Genomic DNA, 21,884 nt, shown 5'->3' with positions numbered 1-21,884 from the left:
ATTATCTATTGATTTTTGCTCCAATAAATGAGGATTTAGCGCACTTACAGTATCCTCTGTCTTACATGTCCTCTCTCTTTCCAACCTTCCTTCCTTCTCATTCTATTTATGAAAAACAAATATTATCAGCTTTCCACTTATGGTAGTGATATGTTTTCTTTTTAAATAGACTTTATTTTTAAGAGCAGTTTTAGACACAGTCAAATTGAGCAGAAAGTACAGAGTTCTCATAAACTCTCTGCTCCCCACCCCTGCTCAGCCCCTCCCCCATCAACATCCCCCACCAGAGCGATCCATTTGTTGCGATAAATTGAAGCTACATCCACACAATCTTATCACCCACAGCCCATGGTTTACGCTACGGTTCGCTCTTGGTGTTGTAAGTTCTATGGGTTTAGACAAATGTATAATAACATATATCCATCAGTATAGTACCATACACAGTATTTTCACTCTACTAAAAATCCTCTGTGCTCCGCCTATCCATCCCTCTTTCCTCCGTAATCCCTGGCAACACTGATCTTTTTACTGTCTCCATGGTTTTGCCTTTTCCAGAATGTCATATAGTTGGAATCATACAGTATGTAGTCATTTCAGATTGACTTCTTTCACTAAGTAATATGCATTTAAGTTTCTTCCGTGTGTTTTCATGGCTTGATAGTTCATTTCTTTTTAGCGGTGATTTATATTCCATTGTCTGGATGTACCACAGTTTATCCATTCATTCACTGAGGGACATCTTGGTTGCTTCCAAGTTTTGGCAATTATGGATAAAGCTGCTATAAACATCCATGTGCAGGTTTTTGTATGGACATAAGTTTTCAACTCATTTGGGTAAATACCAAGAAGCACGATTGCTGGCTTGTGTTGTAAGAATGCATTTAGTCTTGTAAGAAACTGCCAAAACTGTCTTCCGTAGAGGCTGTACCATTTTGCATTCCCATCAGCAATGTATGAGAGTTCCTTTTGCTCCACATCTTCACCAGCATTTGGTGTTGTCAGTGTTCCAGATATTGGCCATTCTAATAGGTGTGTAGTGGTAGCTCATAGTTTTAATTTGCATTTCCCTAATGACATGATGTGGAGCATCTCTTCGTATGCTTATTTGCCACCTGTATTTCTTCTTTGGTGCGTGTCTGTTTAGGTCTTTGGCTCGTTTTTAATCCAATTGTTTGTTTCCTTGTTGAGTTTTGAGAGTTCTTTGCATGTTTTGGCTAATAGTCCATTATCAGTTGTGTCTTTTGTAAATATTTTCTCCCAGCCTGTGACTTGTCTTCTCATCCTCTCTTTTCTGTTTTTTTTTTAATTATACTTTTCTTTTTTTCTTTTATTTATTTATTTTATTTTCCTTTTTTGTTTTTGGCTGCGTCGGGTCTTAGTTGCAGCACACAAGATCTTTCTTTGTGGCATGCGGGCTTCTCTCTAGTGGTGGGGTGCAGGTTTTCTCTTCTCTAGTTGTGGTGGCACAGGCAGGGCGTATGGGCTCTGTAGTTTGCGGCACGCAGGCTGCCTCAGTGAGGCACCCGAGCTCAGTAGTTGTGGCACGTGGGCTTAGTTGCCCCAAGCATGTGGGATGTTAGTTCCCCCACCAGGGGTCGAATCCGCGTCCCCTGCATTGGAAGGCGGATTCTTAACCACTGGGCCACCAGGGAAGTCCCTCTTCTCATCCTCTTGAGTGATACAAGTTTGTAACAACAAATAAATCATTTAAAAATTTTAAAAAATGGGTCAACTTAAGGATAAATATTCAGGAAATGATAGTCAAAGTGGTAGGAATATAGCAAAAAAGGAAGGTGTATCCAAGGGACTCACTTTTGGGCAATACTGACGATACACAAAGGGCCTGGTACACAGCCTGGCTCTCAAGCTGCTTACCTGGCAATTATTATGCCCGTTATTACTATTTAAATAATACTGGCAGCTATTGTTGCTCTTATTGCTATTATAATTATGGCATAGCGGCTATTACTGTTATTATTCCTATAACAATAGACTATTGTTATCTATTATAATGCATTGTTTTGATGAACCTCTGTATCGCTTCTAACTCCCTGGAACCTGGGGGCGATGGGGAACGCTGCAAAGTTGCTGCGGTTATTATTACTATTTTTTTTTTTTTTTCTTTTTTTCTTTTTGCGGTATGCGGGCCTCTCACTGTTGTGGCCTCTCCCGTTGCGGAGCACAGGCTCCGGACGCGCAGGCCCAGCGGCCATGGCTCACGGGCCCAGCCGCTCCGCGGCATATGGGATCCTCCCAGACCGGGGCACGAACCCGTATCCCCTGCATCGGCAGGCGGACTCTCAACCACTGCGCCACCAGGGAGGCCCATTATTACTATTATCTTGATATTTCACCTCCTCAAGCCGCGCAAAGTTTGGATAGGACGAATGGGGGTGGATAACAGTTCCGTGACAGGTAGGAGGTGGGTATGGGGAGGGGTCGGGCCAGGAGCCTCCGCCCCACAATGGGGCGGGCCGCTTAGGGTCGGTCCCGGTCGGCCTCCTGTCCCCAGCCTGAGCCCGGCTATGGCCCCGCGCGGCGCGGCGCCGATCCTGCCGCTGGCGTTCGCTCTGACCGCCGTGGCCGCGGTGTCCTGGGCACGGGGACCGTCGGGCACGCTTTGGTCCCGGCAGGGCTGCGCCGCGCTGGGCCGCTGCTGCCCGGGCCGTGACCCGACCTGCGCGGCCCGCGGGCCCCCTCGCTGCTTCTGCGATCAGGCGTGCAGAGAGGTCCGGGACTGCTGCCCCGACTACGCGCGGGCCTGCCCAGGTGCGCCCCCGGGAGCACGTGGCATGGGCGGAGCTCCCAGCGCGGAGGGGTGCAACGATACAAGGAAGAGAGGAAGCCGCCCTCGGAGGGGGTTCTGGACCTGGAGGGGCGCAGGAGCAAGGGGGGCGGGGACGCTCAGGACACCAGGCGAAGAGTGGGGCTGGAAAGGTGCGCGCGGAGAAAGATGCTCGGGCCATGGACGCCGCTGCGCGAGTCTGGGGGAGGGGGCGGAATGGAGACGGATGCGAGGAGAGTAGAGGGGGCGTTTGGGAGGAGAGGGTGCGAGAGGCCTCCCCTCGCGCGGGACTTGGGAGGACCGCGCGAGGATGGAGGGCTCGTGGAAGAGGCGCGCGAGCCAGGCGCTCGGGTGAGGGACGCAGGGCCCCCAACAGAAATAGGCTCGTGCGGGCACTGAGGGGGGCGAGAGAGGAGGGGGCGGAGAGAGCAGGGGGCGCACTCGCTAAGGAGGGCGCACGCGGCTGGAAGGGGTAAGAGGGAGGAGGGGGCGTATGCGATCATCAGGGCTCGTGAGGCGTGGAGGGGTTGCGGAGGCGCAGAGGGCGCTTGGGTGCCAGATTTAGCAAGATGCCCAGTTAAACTTAAATTTCAGTTAAATAACAAATACTTTTAAAGAATACGTATGTCCTCAATATTGCACGGGCCATACTTATATTAAAACTTATTAGTTTTCTGAAATTCAAATCTAACTGGCCGTCCTGTATTTTATCTGGCAACCTTAGCTGGCGGAAGGGCGTGGGGCATAGGGAGTGCGAGTGGGGAGCGGGATCACGCATCACATCGCGAGCAGGGAGGTCACGAGGCAGATGGAGGGGGTGTTGAGAAGCCGAGAGAAAGGCTGAAGCCTGGAGAGGGTTTGGAGTGGAGGGACGCTGAGAGCAGAGAGAGGAAACGGACTGGGTGGTCCGGGAGGGGCGGAAGAACTGGGTGTGTGTGGGGAACAGGTTAAAACTTAGGTGAATGGGGGTGGGTGTGAGGGGGTTGGGATGGGATGTACTGATCCCTGGGCAAGTAACGCCCAGGCACTGCTCCCAGTGCCGGCCGTGGCCACCGGCCCAGGGTCTAGGTCATTCCCTCTAGAGACCACCCCCGCCAGAGTGGTATCCACCAGGCTTTGAAATTAGGGTCCACTTTTGTTGAGCCCCCAGTGGGGAGGACTCCATCCTTTTAAAATTCCAGGAATAACCTTTTCACACCCATTGGACACAAAAATCTAAATTCTGTCACCTTGTCAAGCGGATATGATCTAACTTTCCTTTGTCAGGGAGAAGAGTGATTGATTGGACCCCTCTACCTGGAGATATCAGTGGAGCTTCCTTCAGGAACTTGTATTTAAATGAGGGCAGCTTTAAAAAAAATTCAAAATTGAAGGGATCCAACATTTATTGATCACCAACCTACTCTGTGGGCTGGGTGTCTCATCCAACCTGATTACTGTCTCACAGCGCTCTGGGGCTCTGGTGTATAATAATGTCCCTGCTCAGCAGATGGGAAGAGCGTGGCTCAGAGAGGAGCAGGCTTTGGCCGGCCAAGGTGATCCAGTAGGATTTGGACCTGGCGATCCCCTTTCTTCTAGCGCCTCGCTGCTTCTCACAACTTTGAGTGGCGAATGGTGGAAATTCAGGTAGCAGAGAGGAAAAAGTAATTTTGGATGTGCTGTCTTCCCAAATCATAGCAAATGAGACTCCCCCAGATTAAACTTGCAGAAGGACCATCTCGGGAACGCTTCTGTACTCATCTGCTTTCCGTGCAGAGAGTGCATGCAGCCGTGTGGTCATTCAGAGTGTAGGGCTGAAGTTCTTGGTTCAGCTGCACCCACAGGGGCTTCCCTGTCACAGGGCAGGAGTGGGGACCCAGGAAGGGAACCAGGCAGAGGGATCAGTGATACTTTCCCACGGTGTGATTTTGATCCGCGCTGACAGATGTTATCAGCTCCCCGGGAGTTCCCGTTACATAAAGAGCTTGGGCTGGTGGGCCCAGCAGCCTCAAAGCTTTGCCCACCTCTTTGTTTTGCTCCTCTGGGAAGGTGTCAAAAAGGCAGTAAGTCTAGGATCTGTCCCCTTGTCTAGGCTGGGCAGAGCTGAGGTCTTATGAATAGACCTGGGAAAAGCTCACTTTTCCACCTCCCAGGGGAGCAGGGCACAAGGGGACATGGGGACCAGTTAGGAGGCAAGAGAGGTTTTTTCATGAGTGATTCAGGCGATAAAGTTGACTAGCTTCCGGAATTGATTGTGGTAGAGGGAGGTGTTGAGGATGGCTTAAAAACAAACAAACAGGGCTTCCCTGGTGGCACAGTGGTTGAGAGTCCGCCCGCCGATGCAGAGGACACGGGTTCGTGCCCCAGTCCGGGAGGATCCCACATGCCGTGGGGCGGCTGGGCTCGTGAGCCATGGCCGCTGAGCCTGCACGTCCGGAGCCTGTGCTCCGCAACGGGAGAGGCCACAGCAGTGAGAGGCCCGCGTACCGCAAAAAACAAACGAACAAACAAACCACTAACATTTACTGAGTACTTATTACCTGCTGGGGAGGTACTGTTTTAGGTGCTTTAAATAAATGGTCTCCTTTAAGCCCCATAACAGCCCGATGGAATAGATAGTGTTATCACACCCATTTTACAGATGAGGCATGGAGACCTGGAGAGGTAGCGAGCTACTCTGACTTGCCCAGCTATTAGGCAGTAGATCTAGGATTTGAACCCCAGCAGTCTGGCTCCAGATCACAATACCATATGGTTGCTTGAGGGTGGGAGGACTTAAGCCTGTCACAGGAGGGAAGCTCGAGCCCTCAGGTGAAACAGGAGCCCTTGACCTTGCCCACCTTCAGTTCAATTACATTGCTGGCCACCTGCTATGTGCCCAGCTCAACTGGGACCAGTGGGGGCCAGAAAGAAGGGACTCTGGTCCCCCCTGAAGCTTATATTCTATTTTTGGGAGACAGGGTGGCTTGCTCCGTTAGAGCAAGCGGAGGCTTGGAAATGATTGGTGAGGATGGGGTGGGGTCAGGAAGAGGGTGGGTCTGGAGCGGCTAGTAAAACCTTAAAGGATGGACACCATTACTTCATGTTTTTCAAGTTTCTTACTGAATGTTTTCAAGTATTTTATGCTCCTTAATTCTTACTTCAATCCTGTAGGGATCAAAGTCCCTCCTTATGCATTTATGTGTTCATTGTGCTAGTCAGTACTCTGAGGGTTGTGATACAACTCGTATTACTTAAGCTAATAAGGGGATGTATTGGGACAGGTAACTGAAAAACAATCCATGGATTCTGACTTCAGGCATGGCTGGATCCAGGGACTCCAAGGATGTCATCGGGACTCTCTTTCCACCTCTCAGCTCTGCTTGTGTTAGTTTCAATCTCAGGCATGCTGTCACCGAGTGTTGATAAAGACAGTACCTAGTAGCTCCAAACTGGCCTCCCTAGTAGAATGAGAGATCCTTTTCCTAGTTATTCCAGCCAAACTCCTAGGGATGGTTCTCATAGTCCCAGTTTGGGTTGCATGCTCATTCACGATCCAATAAATCACTGAGCCTAGGGAGAAGGAATATGTCACCTGGTCATGTCTGGGTCATATATGTACCCAGTCCCAGGAATGATAAGGTGAGGTCAGCCCTACCCAAACGTTATGTGGACTGAGAATGGGGAGGGTTGCTTCCTCAAAAGAAAGCTGAGGCGGTGTTACCAGAAGATGGGGGTAAGGAGGCTGGGAGGGCAGAAATGACAGCTGCCCACTTCTGAGCTGTAGCGGACCCTGCATTTCAGGGAACTCGAAGTAAAAGTGTGCTGAGACATCAAACAGGAGGAAGAGGAGGCAGGGGGTGACTGTGGATGCACTGGGGAAACACATTTTTAGCCACTAGTGTTTACAAAAACCTTTGTGAAAACACCTCAACAGGAGATGGAAACCAGTAAAGGATTTCAGGTGACAGGTCAGAACTGCATTCCAGAAAAATCCTTTTGCTAGACAGTGAGGAGGATGGACAGTCAGGGGGCTGGGCAGTGAGGTTCAGAGAAAAAGGTCAGGTTTGAATTGTCCAGAAAAGCACTTCCTGCTGAGCCTGGGCCTGTTGGCGGCAGGGCAGAGGGATCCAAGGGGACTGTGGGAAATTCAGCCTGGCTCCAGCAGGCTCTGCGGACGTGATGTTATCTGGGTCTCCAGGGCTGGAAGAGCAACCTTAAAGGCTCCTCGCATCTCCCTCTTTTTCAGCTGCACTGATAAGCTAGAATTTCTCCTTTACTCAGAAAAAGGTGGGATGGCCTTTGTTTTTTTTTTTTTTTTTTTTTGTGTTACGCGGGCCTCTCACTGTTGTGGCCTCTCCCGTTGTGGCGCACAGGCTCCGGACGCGGAGGCTCAGCGGCCATGGCTCACGGGCCCAGCTGCTCCGCAGCATGTGGGATCTTCCCGGACCAGGGCACGAACCCGTGTCCCCTGCATCGGCAGGCGGACTCCCAACCACTGCGCCACCAGGGAGGCCCTGGCCTTTGTTTTGAGAAACACTGCCATCTGGTGGTACCTTTCTGGAATGCCAACTTGTGGTCACCTTTCCTTTGTGGTTGCTAAGGCACAATTTGCTCATTCAGAATTCACTGACTTGTTACTTACTGGGTCCCTATGTGTCAGGCACTGTGTTTGGTCCTGGAATTCAGCAGGGAACAAGGCCCCTGCCTCCACAGAGCTGACATTCTAGTTGAGGAGGCTGACAAGGTATCAATAATCACATGAACCGAGGTTGTGACCCTAGGTCTAGGTGAGGTGTGATGACAGTTCCCTGGGGGTGTCAGCTGTGCATGCTGCTTGGTGACATCACAGATGCGAGCGACATGGAAAGAATATGAGTAGGGTGGCATCTGCCTAATTTTCTGCAAAATCTCTCACCTGCCTGGCAGGGGATCATGGTGGGACTTTGGAAATTCCCTTGGTCCGGCTGCCCAGCCAGTACCTGAATCTGGGCTGCCGTCTCCTTGTCAGTTGTCCAGCCACTCTGTGAACACTGACACTAAACTCACTTTTTTTTTTTTTTTTTTTTTTTATTTATTTTTTTATTTTTTGCGTTATGCGGGCCTCTCACTGTTGTGGCCTCTCCCCTTGCGGAGCGCAGGCTCCGGACGCACAGGCTCAGCGGCCATGGCTCACGGGCCTAGCCGCTCTGCGGCATGTGGGATCTTCCCGGACCGGGGCACGAACCCGTGTCCCCTGCATCGGCAGGCGGACTCTCAACCACTGCGCCACCAGGGAAGCCCAAACTCACTTTTTCTAGTAGATTTTTTTTCTTTTCTTTAAAAAAAAAAAATTTATTTATTTATTTATTAACTAAGAGCAGGTTGCACCTGGTCTTAGTTGTGGCTTCTAGCTCCTTAGTTGCAGCATGTGGGCTGCTTAGTTACAGCATGCATGCGGGATCTAGTTCCTTGACCACGGATCAAACCCAGGCCCCCTGCATTGGGAGCACGGAGTCTTAACCACTGCGCCACCAGAGAAGTCCCCACTAGCAGATTTTTTATTGTAGATTATACTCTCTCACCTGGACAACTGCCGTAGCTGTTTTATTGATCCCACTGATTCTGCCCTGACCCCCATGCGGCAGCTAGAGACATCCTATTAAGGTCACTCCTCTGCTCAGAACTTGGCAGTAGCTTTTCTTCATGCTTCGAATAAAGTCCAAGTTCCTTACAGTAGTCATCAAGGCCCTGTAGGCTATCACTGCCCGCCTCTGTCTGACATCACTTCCTGCCACTTTCCTTCCTGCTTTTTAGGCTCTAGCCACACTGGTCTCCTCACTGTCCCTCCAGCATCTAACCTGGACTCTGCCTCAGGCCCTTTGCACTGCCTGTTCCCTCTGCCTGGAACACTTCCCCTCAGATACCTATACAGCTCCCTCCCTTACCTCCTCAGATGTTCTTTGTCATGGAGGCCCCCCTTGACCCCTCTATCTAAAACAGTTTCTTGTCGCCCTGCACCTGCCACTCTTACCCTTCTTTGGATTTTCTCAGAGCATGGATCGCTAGTTGCAATTACCTCATATACTGTATTGTTTCTTGTCTGTTTCCCCTACGGAATGTCAGCTCCTCCAGGGCAGGGGCTTTTTCTGCTTTGCTCCTCTGTGTTCCCGGCACCTGGGCCACTGCTTGGCATGTAGTAGGCTCTAAATAGTTGTTGAATAAATGCAGAGAGTCCCCTGTTGTATTGAGTGTTTACTGACTTTCTAGTGCTTCACATCTGTCATTGCACCAATTCTGTGGGACTATAGCTGGAATCCAAGCTTGTGTGACTCCAGCGTCTTGGCTTGACTCAGATATTCAGTCTCCTTAAGCTCCACTTGCCTCTCCTGTGAGATGGGTTTGACAATAGCGCAAATACATACATACATACATATATATATATATATATATATGTAGGAGTTGGGGTTCTGGCGAGTGACAGGTGGTACGCCCAGAAGAGTTGAATGGAACATAATTTGACAAGGGTTCCATTCGCTATGGTGTGGGCAGGGGGAAGTGGTGTTAGAGGAGCCTGGTGAGGGCAGGATCCATGGCTGAGGGGCCCCTCCATGCAGGACTGAGGGTGAGGTGGGTGGAGGGGCAATAAATACCTGGGCTGCACCCTCCTCCCCATGGGTGCCTCACTGGCTAAACTCAATCAGCGGCTAGGGGGCCTCTCTGATGCACAGGCTTCCCTGGGGGGCCTAGGGCACAAAGAAGGACCCTAAAGTTGTGAGGATTACATGAAGTCTGGGACTTGACTTGCCTGGTCCAGCAGCAGTGACATAATTGACATCGTTATTAGGTGGGTGTTGAAAGCAATAGATGATTGTTAGGCTGTCGTACTTTATTTCCTCCTTCTCTCATTCCCCTGAGCATTTCAACTCTGCTCAGAGTTGAGAGCCATGCCAGGAGTATGTGACTTCCTGAGGTTCCAGAAGCAACACTGTCTGTTTTTACAACACAATCACCTCCTTCCCTCAGTTCAAGGATGTACACTTTTATTTTTTTCTTCGCATTTTCAAGTTGCTGAACTAGGATATGTCTCATAGCTGGTGAATGTTTGTCATGAGGACAGACCTGGTCTTTCTTGTTCCCCATGGTGTCTCCAGCACCTAGGACAGTGCCCGACTCACAGGAGATGCTCGGTAAATGTTTGTGGGATGAGTGAACTAATTCTGACAGCAGTAGTGCCCTGTGTGTGCACAAGTGTCTGTGTGTGTGTGTGTGTGTGTGAGAGAGAGAGAGAGAGAGAGGGAGGGAGGGAGAGTGACTGTCAAGGCCTGTCAAGAAAGGCTTGACAATTTCTTTCTTTTTTAAAAAATATTTATTTATTTAGCTAGTTTGGCTGCACTGGGTCTTAGTTGCGGCACACGGGATCTTCTAGTTGTGGCATGAGAGCTCTTAGTTGCAGCATGCGGACTTAGTTGCGGCATGCACGCGGGATCTAGTCCCCGACCAGGGATCAAACCTGGGCCGCCTGCATTTGGAGCATGCAGTCTTACCCACTGGACCACCAGGGAAGTCCATGGCTTGACAATTTCTTGTCAAGAAATTCTCTCCCTGGGAAAGTCCGAAGATGCCACGTTTTGGCCAGATGGCCTTCCCTGTCTGGTTTGGCCCAGTCCTGGTCTGGGACTGTGGACTTGGGTGAAGAAGCTGAAGGTCTCAAAGGCCACATCATCAGAAAATACCTACTCACTGGGCCCCTGACTGTGGTAGCACAGGGAGCATCTCATGGACATGGACGCCCAGCAACTTCCTTCTTTTTTTATGATGAAATATTTCAGACCTAGCCCAATGTGGAGAGAACAATATAATAAATCCTCATGAAAAGCTAAGAAATAAGCCTAGATGAATACCACTGGAGCTTCTGCATTCCTTCCCTTTCTCCTCAGAGGTAACTGCTATGCTGAATTTGGTATTTATAATTCCTGCGGAGGAGTGTGTGTGTGTGTGTGTATATATGTATATATATATATATGTATATATACGTATATATATATATATACACACACATATATATATTCAATGTATATAAAATATATACAGGGCTTCCCTGGTGGCACAGTGGTTGAGAGTCCGCCTGCCGATGCAGGGGACACGGGTTCGTGCCCTGGTCCGGGAAGATCCCACATGCCGCAGAGTGGCTGGGCCCGTGAGCCATGGCCGCTGAGCCTGCACGTCCAGAGCCTGTGCTCCGCAACGGGAGAGGCCACAACAGTGAGAGGCCCATGTACCGCAAAAAAAAAAAAAAAAAATATATATATATATATATATATATATATATACATACATATATACAGTCAGTTCTCATGATGGATGGTAGTTATAGTCTATAAAATCCCTGAACGCTGAATTGACAAGTACTGAACCACTGCTCCTAGGGGAAATATGTACACACCTATCTCACACAGATTATAATCTTCAATCCTAAAAACAACTCATTCTCGTAGATTCTCTTTTAAAAAAGGGGAGAACAAGATTCAGAGGTGTTAAGTGACTGGCCCTAGATTGCCCCACTAACAGGTGTCAGAGCTGGAATTCAAACCCCGTCCTCCTGGTCCCGGAGCTGGAGCTCCTTGAGCTGCACCACACAGTCACTGGCTCCCTCCATCCAAGAAGGCAGATCGGGGCCTTGTTTGACCTCAGCTGCAAATGTGCATGTTGGGTGACTCAGAATTTTTGCTGTTCTGCGTATGTCTGTGCATGACTACAAAAGCGCCTCAAATATTGGTTTGGGGGTTACAAATCAATTTTTAGCAAATAGGTAAATTCACAAATACCAAATCTGTGAATAGTGAAGATTGACATATATATACTTAGGTATATATATCAATACCATATCATATATATGTGATATATACATGTATAGTATCATATATATGTAATGTATATGTATATTACCTATATGAATTCTTAAACACGATATAGCACTCTTTTGCAGTTTTTAAGACTGTATCTAAATAGTATCACACCAGAAATAGCTTCTGCAAGAGGCTTCTTTCCATCCACGTTGTTGCTAGTGGAGTCATGGGTTCGTTTCACTGCTGCAGAGGAGTAGCTAGTGTTTACTGAGCACTTGCTGTGTGCCAGGAGTGAACCCTTTATATGTCACATCTGGTTGAATCCTCAAGGCCACACTATCAGGTGAATATTATTCTTATACCCATTTGACAGTGGAAGAAACTGAGGCACAGGGAGGTGAAATCAGTTGCCATAAGTGCCTAGGAAATGTTAATTGGAGGAATGGGTGATGGAAGCCACTGGAATGATCGCCAACAGGATGATGGGTAAATAAAATGTGGAATTCTAAGTTTAGGTCGACATATACAAATTTGTCATAGAGAAACTTTTAAGGCACACATGGATTCAGGTTTGCAGAAGTTCTGGTGCTCACTGTGGTGTTTTGGGGGGTTCAGCTTGTGGGGAAGGTGGACAAGACCTGGCCGCTGCCCAAATTCCATAGCAGTTGTCCTTGGAGATGCCACCTTCTCTTCCAGCGGTCTCCTGCGTCGTGGCAGAGTGGAGCGGCTGGAGTCGCTGTGTCAAGCCCTGCCAGGTCTCTTACCGTCTCCGCCAAAGGCATGTCCTGCAGGAGCCAAGGAACGGGGGTGCTCCCTGCCCCCCATTGGAAGAGCGGGCTGGCTGCGTGGAGTACTGGAGCCACAAGGGGGTGGAGTGCCAACAGTCCTTGCGTGAGTTGGGGTGGCCCTGGGGGTGGCTGTCAGAGGGAACAGCCTGGCCTGACTGCAGGGCCCTCCATAAGTTTCCGTGTGGGGTCTGAGTTTAGGGTGGGACTTTGTCTTCCTTTTCCCTCATCCCCCTCCTCACGCTCTGAATGAGGTAAGATGCTCTGACTTCCTCTAGGCATCTCGATGTCTTCTTTCTACTCATCTCCCATTGTGGATCAGTCAGGGCTTTGTTTAAATGAAGATGATAGGAAACCCATTTTAAACTGACCTGAGCAAAAATGTGTGGCTCATGTAACTAAGATCTCAGGGTCTGCATTCAGGCATGGCTGGATCCAGGAGCTCAAGCAATGTTGCCAGGAACCTCTCTCCATCTCTCAGCTCTGTTTTCTAATGAGTTGGCCTCATTCTCAGATACATTCCCCTTGTAATGGTCTTTGATAGCTCCAGGATTCCCTGCAACCAGCCTAGCAGCTGGAAGAAAAGGCCTGTTTCCCCTTAGTTTCAGCAAATGCCCTTAGTTTCACCAAACCTTACCGTAGTGTCACCCTTCTGTTTTAAATTCTCCAATAGGTATCCCACACCCTCATGAAGCCCAAACTCCTCATCATGGTCTATAAGCTCAAGTGCTCTGGCTCTTACCTCCTGTGACCTCATCTTCCTTCTTCTGTCTACATTTTACAGGATCATTCTGATCACTGTGGGGACAGCAGACTGAAAGGGGTCAGAGGGCAGTGGGGAGGCCAGGGAAGAGGTGACTTCAGTGGTGCAGGCAAGAGAGGAAGGTGTCTGGACCAGGATGGTGGCAGTGGGGTGATGAAAGAGGGAATGCCATTTCCTCTGCCTGAAATCCTCCTCCCTCTCCTTTGCCACCCACATCTAACTCGCCTGGTTCATGGTTTACTGTGTAGATGTCAGTTTTCTCCAGGAAGATCTTCCTGACTGCCCCTACTATCTGCCATGCACTTGGCCACATTACTTGACTCTGTGAGGCCAGTGTTACTATGCATTTTACAGAAGGGGAAACCAAGGCTCAGGGAGGCACAACACCTGCCCAAGATACATGGCTCATCGTGCATCATTTTATTCAACGCTGACAATAACTGTATGATATAGGTTCTAGTATTATACTCATTTTGCTGATGAGGAGACTGGGGCTCAGAAAGGACCAAGATCACTCAGCTATAAGAGGGAGAGCTGGAACCAGAGTCTGGGCTTCTCTAGGGCTCTCCTCACTGCTCTAGGCTACGCCAAAAGCAGCACTGGATGTTGGAAGAGAAAAGGGAAGTTGTGTATTAAGTGTGTTACCTTCTCTAGATCACAAGCATTAATTAGTTCCACACCATATCTTTGATTCAGCCCCATCGCTCAGGGAACGGGCAGGGGTAGGGACTTCTTTTGGTTCTTTTTCCCCCTAAGGAATCACCAACCTCTCATGGACTGACCCTCAATTCTCCTCTGTGTTCTCCTCTGGCTGCTCCAGGAAGGAAGAGGCTTGGAAGTTGGCCCAACAAGATAATTTTATTAATTCATTTATCTGTCCATACCTCTGTCCGCCTTTTCTTCGATCCGTACATTTTCCCACCTATTCATTCATCTATCCGTCTGGTTCTTTTATCCCTTCATCTGTCCATCTACTTATCATGTCTTCATCCATCCTTCTTTCCATTCATCATCTCTTCTATCATCTCTGTCTCTCCTTTTTTTCCATCCTCCCATCTTCCCATTTACTCATCACCCATCCATTCTTCCTTTCTGATATCATTTCAGCCACCCATCCATCTATTCAGTTATTAACTCATCTCTTTTTTTCTCACTCACTTATTCATTCATCAAAATCATTCATTTGAAGAACTTTTTATTGAGACTCACTCTACAACCCACTGTGCTAGGCCCTGAATCCAAGAGATAAATATGATCCTGCCTCCATCATTGCATAAGGGGTACTTGTGGAGACTGTCTACCCAGTTACAAGACCCCACAGTCTCCTCAGGGCTACCATAGACATGACTCTGACACCAGGAGTACCTAATCATGCTTCCTGTGGTGTCCTAGCCTTGGGGGTGGTGGTGCTGGGCTACCTGACCCTGTTTTCTCCTTGGCCCACAGTCCCTGCTCTGATAACCACAGGCAGCTATGGGAAAGAACGAGAAAAGCGAGGTGTCCCCAAGAAGCAGGAGACAATAGGGTAAGTGGAAGCAAACGAACCCAAAGTCAAACTCAAATTTGTGAACCTTTTTCCTTGGATTAGACTTTCATCATGTCTCTCTCTTCCTTTAATAGCTTTAACATCTCCCCATTTCTTGTCCTGTTACATTTGTAAACCCATGAACATGAACTTTGAGTCCTTAATGGTTGGTCTCTATTCAGCTTCATTCACTTACTCATTCACCCAGTGTTTATTGTTTATATGACAGGTATGTTTATGTTGTTTATACGGGTTAGGCCTTGGGGCTACAGCAAGGAAGAAAAAAGGACAGAAATACTTGTCCTCATGGTGTCTGCCTCACAGGAGGCAGGCAATAAACAAACACATAGCCTGTCCAATGGCTCTAAGTGCTACGGAGAAAAATGAAGCAGGGAAGAGGGTGGGTGTGCCAGGGACATCCTTGTTTAGAGGAACTAAGATATTGAAGAGGTTATCTGGGGGTAGAGCATGATTGGCAGAGGGATTAGCAAGTGCAAAGGTCCTGAGGCAGGGCATGCCCGGTGCTCAGGGGTCAGCAAGTAGTTCAGGCTGGAATTCAGGGAGAGTGAGAGAGAGTAGGAAAGATGATATACTGGGGGGAGGAAGGTGGTCAGATCGCACAGGGTCTATAGGCTGTGGTGGGAAGTTGGGTATTTTCTCTGCATGAGATGGAGTCGTGGGAGGGTTTTGGGCAGAGGAATGACAGGATCTGACTTAGGTTTTCACAGGGTCCCTTTGGATGCTCTTTGGAGAATGGATCGTAGAGAGGCAAGGAAGGAACCAGGGAGACCAGTGCGGGGCCTACAGCAATGGTCCACATGAGAAATGAAGGTGGTTTGGACCAGGGTGGTAGCCCTGTGCCTTTGAAGCGTGGATTTCAGGGATGGAGCCAGACAGTGTGTTGCTGATGGTGGTGATGAGGTCAAGCTTCTAGGACAGTGCCTGGCACATGATAGATACTCAACAAATATTTATTGAAAGAATAAGGTCTGAACTAAGGCAGTGCTAAGGGAGATGGAGAGGAGAGCTCTATTTGTTAGGATTCCTTTCACTGCAAGGCACAGAAACTCAGCTCAAACTGGCTCAGGTGAAAAGGAGAATTATTGGTTCATATAACCGAGAGGGAAGTTTTGAAATAATATTACTTCAAGCATGAACTGGAGCCAAGAGGTCAAATAGTATCAGGACTCCCTCTCCCCTTTCTGCCTTCACATACTGGCTTCATTCTCAAGCAGGCTCTCTCCCTGTAGTAGCCAAGATGCCCACGAGCAGCCCCACATCCTCCCAGCTTAGCAGCCCCAGCTGACGGGGTCCTTCCTCCCAGTCTCATTGTGTAATCTCTGGAGGAGGTTGATTGGTCCTGCTTGGATCCTAGGCCCATCCCTGAACCAATCACTGTGACCCAGATGATGGGACCTCTGATTGGTCAGCTTGAATCATCTGTCCACTCTAGGGGCAGGTATGGGGAGCCAGAACCAGGCATCCTGATTGATTGTCCCTCCAAGACCACCACGTAGGGTGGGGACAAGAGTTCCCCAAATAAACCACCAAAAGGGCAAGAGAAAGAACGTTGGGAAGACGAAAATTCCAATTATCACAGGCTTCTGGCAAGGACAGGTTCCTGAGGCGTTCTGGGGCAGCTGAGAGGAAAGGGCTCTGGGCTGGGAAGAAAACTCTCCACTCCTTGGGCTTCCCAGAGGCTTCAGCCACCAGGGGGCAGCAGCCCCACACAATAACCTCCTGGGGTCCTTGACAAGCTGCATCTCTTCCAGCAGGGGTTGCCATTTACCACTACTTGTAGAAAAAGTTGGGTGGAAGTAAAATTTTAGCAGATTGGGTCTTAATTCAGATACTCCAGAATGGGACAGTTATTTAAATAATTCTTGCAGTGAATCTTTTTTGTAAAATAGGATCTTTTACAAAATGTGGTGGAGTGCTTATTGAGGCCTTTGGGGTTAGGCGGGTTCCATTTTAGGCACTACCACTTATTAGCTGTGTGACTCTGGGCAAGTTATCTTTCTGCTCCTTGGTTTCCTAATCTGTAAGCTGGGGCCAAGATCTACCTTGCAGGGTTTCCCTATTCCATTGGACCAAATGATTCGGCAAATTTTTGTCGAGCCAGGTCCTAGACTAGGACCTGGACACAACAGTGAACAAAACAGATACAAATTCCTGCCTTTGTGGAGCTGACATTACTGCGGGGGAGAGAGGTGAGAAGTAAACAATATAATCTTTTGGATAAGGTGTTTGAAGAACTGGCCCATGGAAGCCCTCAATGATGTTAACTTGAAAAAGCAGGAGCCCAGTCTCCTTGATGCAGATCGAGCTGCCCAAAAGGTTTCTTCTGTAGCAGGGAGAAATTGTATCAACCTGAGCCTACATGGGGCTAGGTACACAGTAGGTGCTCCATAAATGCTCACAGGTGTTTGGGGTGGTGTCTTCCTGTGTGGCTGCAGGTACTGCGTCCAGTTCCGGCTGGGGCCCGTTCCAGGGAGCTGCCATCAGGTGAGGGCGCCCCATACCCAGTGGACAATGTATCTGACCCAGGGCCACACAGTTTGTGTGAGGTGTGAGTGGCCTGCCCAGGATGCCAGGAGCCGGCGCTGCTACGGGGATGGTGGAGGGGCCGGAGGGTAAGCCGTGGGACTCAGGCATGGGGAAGTGTGACTGTAGAGCCTGGGGCCTCTCTGCAGCCTGAGAGATGAAGGTGCCCAGGGAGCGGGAGCCTGTTTCCTGGCCAGGGCGGGGCGCGGGAGGGTTCTGATCCCAGTGTCCGAGGAGGAGCAGCTCCTGCCATTTCCAGCTGTGTGACCTTGGGCGATCTCATAACCTCTCTGGACCTCAATTTCCTTATCTGAAAATGCAGATAATAAGAGGACCTCCTCATGGGGCAGTGATGAAAGTGAAGTGAGATTGTGCAAGTTGAAGAGTTAGCATAGCTCCTGACATCCAGAAAGTACTCAAGCAAAGGGAGCTGGTTTCATTGTTGGATCCTTACAATTCCCTTAAAAGCCAAGTTTGGTTACCCTCATTTTATAGATGGAGCAACAGAGTCTCAGAGAGGCATTGTGACTTAGTCAAGGTCACACAGGATTTGACCCAGATTTGGCTGTTATCATCCCCCTAGACTCCTCCCACAAGGGCAGATGTCTTGGAAAGCACTTAGCATTACAATAGTAGCTAAAGTTTATTGAGTGCCTACTATGTGCCAAGCATTATTCTAAACTCTATATTCATTCATTCATTCAATACATATTTGTTGAGCACTTACTACTGAGCATGTGCCAGACAATGTTTTGGGTACTGGGGAGATGCAGTGAACAAAGGAGCTGTGGTCCTTCTCTTATGGAGACACATTCTGCTGTGAGGAGGCAGACATTAGGCAAGTAAATCTGTAATTTGTCAGATGGGAGATAAGTGTTAGGGAAAGAAAGCAGAATCGGGGAAGTTCTGGGGATTTTTTTTTTTTTTTAAGGAAGGTGACACTAAGGAGGTGACATTTGAACAGAGTTCGGAAGGAAATGAGGGAGGTAGACATGTGGAGGTTTGGGGGAAGGGTATTCCAGGCAGAGGGAACAGTAAGTGCAAAAACCCTGAGGCAGAAGCGTGCCACCGTTGAGGCTGGCATGGAATGAGCAAGGGGGAGCGTGGAAGGAGGTGAGGACACATTGACACACAGGATGCCCTTGAAACACTCCAAGAGCCCAAAGTGGATACTTTCGGGATCCTCTCCTTCTAGATGAGGAGACTGATTCACAAAGAGGTGCCCGAGGTCACACACCTAGCAAGTGGCAGAAACAGGCTTTGAACCTAAATTGCTCAGACTCCTTGGCCAAGCTCTAAAGACAAGTCTAGACTGTTTTCCACTGACTGTGCTTTTCCATGCAGGGATTATTAGACTGTAGGAATAAGAGCTCTCTCTGGGGTCTCTCCAGGGAGTTCTCCCATTTCTAAGGATGTTAGTTTCCTGACTTTTAAAATTGAGCAGCCCTGCTCACTGTAAACCTAGAGCAGGGAATGCCAGTGCCTGTTGGGGTGTTAGGGACAGATGTATCTGAACGAGAGGCATTGGGACTGCACAGATCTGTGTTCAAACCCCACTTCTGGACCTTACTAGGTATGTGACTCTGGGCAAACCCTTCTTACCCTGACAGTCCCCACCACTCAGATGGTGGGAAGGATCCTGAGCCCTTTGCACAGCACCTGGCTCCTCGTAGATGCTTAGTAGTGGAAGCCGCTCTTGTCATGTTTAACCTATAAAATGGGTATAATAATATATGTACTTTGTGAAAATGGCATGTGATAAATGTGATGAACCTGGCACATAGTAGGTGCCCAATAAATAAATGGCAGACAATAGGGAGGCCCTCTCAACCAACCTTCCTCCAACCTCTACCCCCCACCACTTACTCGTCCTAGACCTGAGATTCTACCATTAGAGATTCATTCTTTGGACTAGATGCTCACTTATTAGAGCCTCAGTTTACTTATCCATCTTTGAATAAGCCTTTCTAGCCCGAAAACTCTGATTAATCCCAAGCTTCTCTTTTTGGATGCAGATACTCCAGGAACATGGCACTTTGGTGAGGCTGAGATGAGGGTCGCAGGGACTGTTGCCTCTACCAGGCATGGGTGGGGATGGAAAGCAGAGCCAGGTCTGCGCCAGGCAGGGGCATCTTTCCCTGCTCCCACCCCAGCCAGGCCAGGCTCACAGAACAGGTGACGGAAGGTCTCACTGGGGGCATGAGCTCACCAGGCAGGACTGGGCAGAGGAGGAGGATCAAAGTGAGGATGGAGACGAGCTGCCAACCAGATTCTTTCCGTGGGCAGCTGGTGAGGGCGGGCATGCAAAGGGCCCAACCCCGGGGAGGGTTAGCCTGCCATTTGGGGATTTTAGGACGGTTTACTTAGCATGAGAAGTGTCTCTGAGTTTGGGACAAGCAGAAGGAATACCTGCTATAGTCATGCACCTACTGTGTGCTGGGCACCAAGTGGGTGCTTTAGATGTGAGCTCCCACTCAAGTCTCACAAGCCCTGTTGAGACAAGGGACATTCATTCCATTTTATACACTGAGGATGGCAATAACAATGCTAACTTTAAGTGCTATCGTTTGTGAAGTGCCTATTAGGTGCCAGGCACTGTGCTTAGAAGCTTAGAACAGCGCCTGGCACATAAGACAATCTGTGTGTGTTATTATTGCCATTATTTGTATTTTTAAAAGACGTGAATGATACCTACAGAGAATTGGCTAAAACATATATGAACAGGTTAATAAATGTTTGCAAAGAGGACACATCTGGGTAGTCACCACCCAGGCAAGGAACAGAACCTGGCTAGCCCCCCAGTCCCGTCCCCAACCACAGCCCCTCCCCTCCCCTTAGAGGAGACCACCATCCTGACTTTTATGGTAATCCACTGTACAGTTTTCTTTATAGCTTTACTCAACTCGGTGCAGATCCCTAAACACTACAGTTTAAATTTTTCCCCCCAAACTTCACATATGTAAAGTGGTACAGGATGTACCTTTTAGAATTCGACTTCCTTTGCTCGACATGCGGTTTGCAAGGTCTGTGCACGTGGCTGCCTTGTAGCACTGGATCGTTCATTCTTGTTGCTGAAATGGTTAGCTATTATTGTCATGATCATTTTTACTTTCTCTGCACACAGCATCTCATCAAACCCTCCCAACACTTCAGAGGGGCGGAGATTATAGTTATCTGTTATTCATTGAAGAGCCAGAGGCTCCTAGGAGCTGCGTCGTGAACCTCCCCACCCCACCATTCCAAAACCTTTCTTAATCACTCCACTCTGTTGCCTTCCAACAGGAGGGAAAGGGGGTGTGGGCAGGGAGGTTAAGGATGTCTTAGTGTCGCCAGACCCTAAGAGCCAAGTCTGGATTGCCCCGGGTGGCCTCTAGGGTCAGCAGTTCTGCGGCCAGCCCAACTTCATCAGGCACAGTAGACACAGGGCCCAGTGCCCACACATGTTCAGGCTCCACAAAAATGCTTTAATTTTAACCTCTTAAAATCAGAAGAAACAAGATGTAATAGTAGTGAAGATCTGATACTGACTCCAGCCCGGATTACATTTATCTTTTTATAATGCAGTTGTAAACTTTGATTTAAAATATTTTTGCATGGAGAAGGCGCCCCCGAAAGCAAATATCCCTGGCTCCCAGGAGAGTCATGACGCCGCTGAAGCAGCCCCATGTCTTGCAGGCACCAGCTGTCGCTGTGGCAAGCAGCCGGCCACCCCCGGTGCCGAGGGACCTGGGAGAGGCTTGGGCAGCTCCGGGACTGTTCCTGCCCCGAGGTCCACAGCCTCGTCTTCCTCTAGCAGCGGTGACCCCCGTCTGCCCAGAGCCCTTCTTTCCAAAGCCTCCCTGGGTGGCAGGGAAACCCCCAGGGCTTGGGATCCTCCAGGACGAGGGAGTGGGAGAAACCTGCACATTTGAGACTGAAGGAACAAGCCTTGCCCTTATGCTGACACTGAAAATAGCTTTATGTTTCCACTGGGTGCCAGCTGAGTCACAGCCTTACTGCCATCTCCCAGGGCTTCCCAGATTTCATCTCCTAAATACACCCTTCTCCATTTTGCCCTATTTTCCTTACCTGTACCTTTTTCTTTTTTTTTTTAATTGCGGTACGCGGGCCTCTCACTGTTGTGGCCTCTCCCGTTGCGGAGCACAGGCTCCGGACGCACAGCCTCAGCGGCCATGGCTCACGGGCCCAGCCGCTCCGCGGCATGTGGGATCTTCCCGGGCCGGGGCACGAACCTGTGTCCCCTGCATCGGCAGGCGGACACCTTTTTCTTTTTGACACCCCACCTCATCCTTTTTTTTTACTTAAATAAATTTGTTTTAAAAGGAAGCTTATACTTACATATATGTGTATAAATAGGAAATGTTTTTTTTTAAAAATCACAACTAGAAATGAAAATAAATAATAGTAGCAAACATTTATTAAGGTACAAGTACTGTAGGTACAGTGTGCCAAGCCCTGTCCTGGCCCTTTACACATACTGACTCACTGGGACCCTGAGTTAGGTGCAGTTATTATCCCCATTTTACATGGGCCGAAACTGAGGCACAGAGAGGTTAAGTTACTTGCCCCAGGACACAAAGCTAGTGAGTGGCAGAGTGGGGAGTTGAAACCCCTGAGCTCTACCTACTGCTAAGATTTTCTGCACTAGCAGTATATCAGCTCCAGGAGGGCAAGGTTTTTGGTCTGTCTTGTTCCC

General features: G+C 49.1%; 1 protein-coding gene across 1 annotated transcript; it reads left to right on the top strand.

The window, feature by feature from the left end:
• Positions 1-2,525: 2,525 nt before the first annotated feature.
• Positions 2,526-20,981, top strand: LOC308628284 (somatomedin-B and thrombospondin type-1 domain-containing protein-like; the record flags this gene model as incomplete). The annotated part of the gene is made up of 5 exons (XM_081255118.1): positions 2,526-2,769; positions 12,268-12,462; positions 14,566-14,644; positions 17,101-17,277; positions 20,864-20,981. The coding sequence occupies 5 exons, from the start codon at positions 2,526-2,528 to the stop codon at positions 20,979-20,981; spliced, it is 813 nt and encodes a 270-aa protein (XP_081111244.1).
• Positions 20,982-21,884: the final 903 nt, after the last annotated feature.

The sequence above is a fragment of the Mesoplodon bidens genome (assembly GCF_964165515.1).
Source record: "Mesoplodon bidens genome assembly, chromosome: 15".
Classification (NCBI taxonomy): Eukaryota; Metazoa; Chordata; class Mammalia; order Artiodactyla; family Ziphiidae; genus Mesoplodon; species Mesoplodon bidens.
The sequence above is the reverse complement of the archived record's forward strand: the minus strand, read 5'-3'. Positions and strand labels throughout refer to the sequence as shown.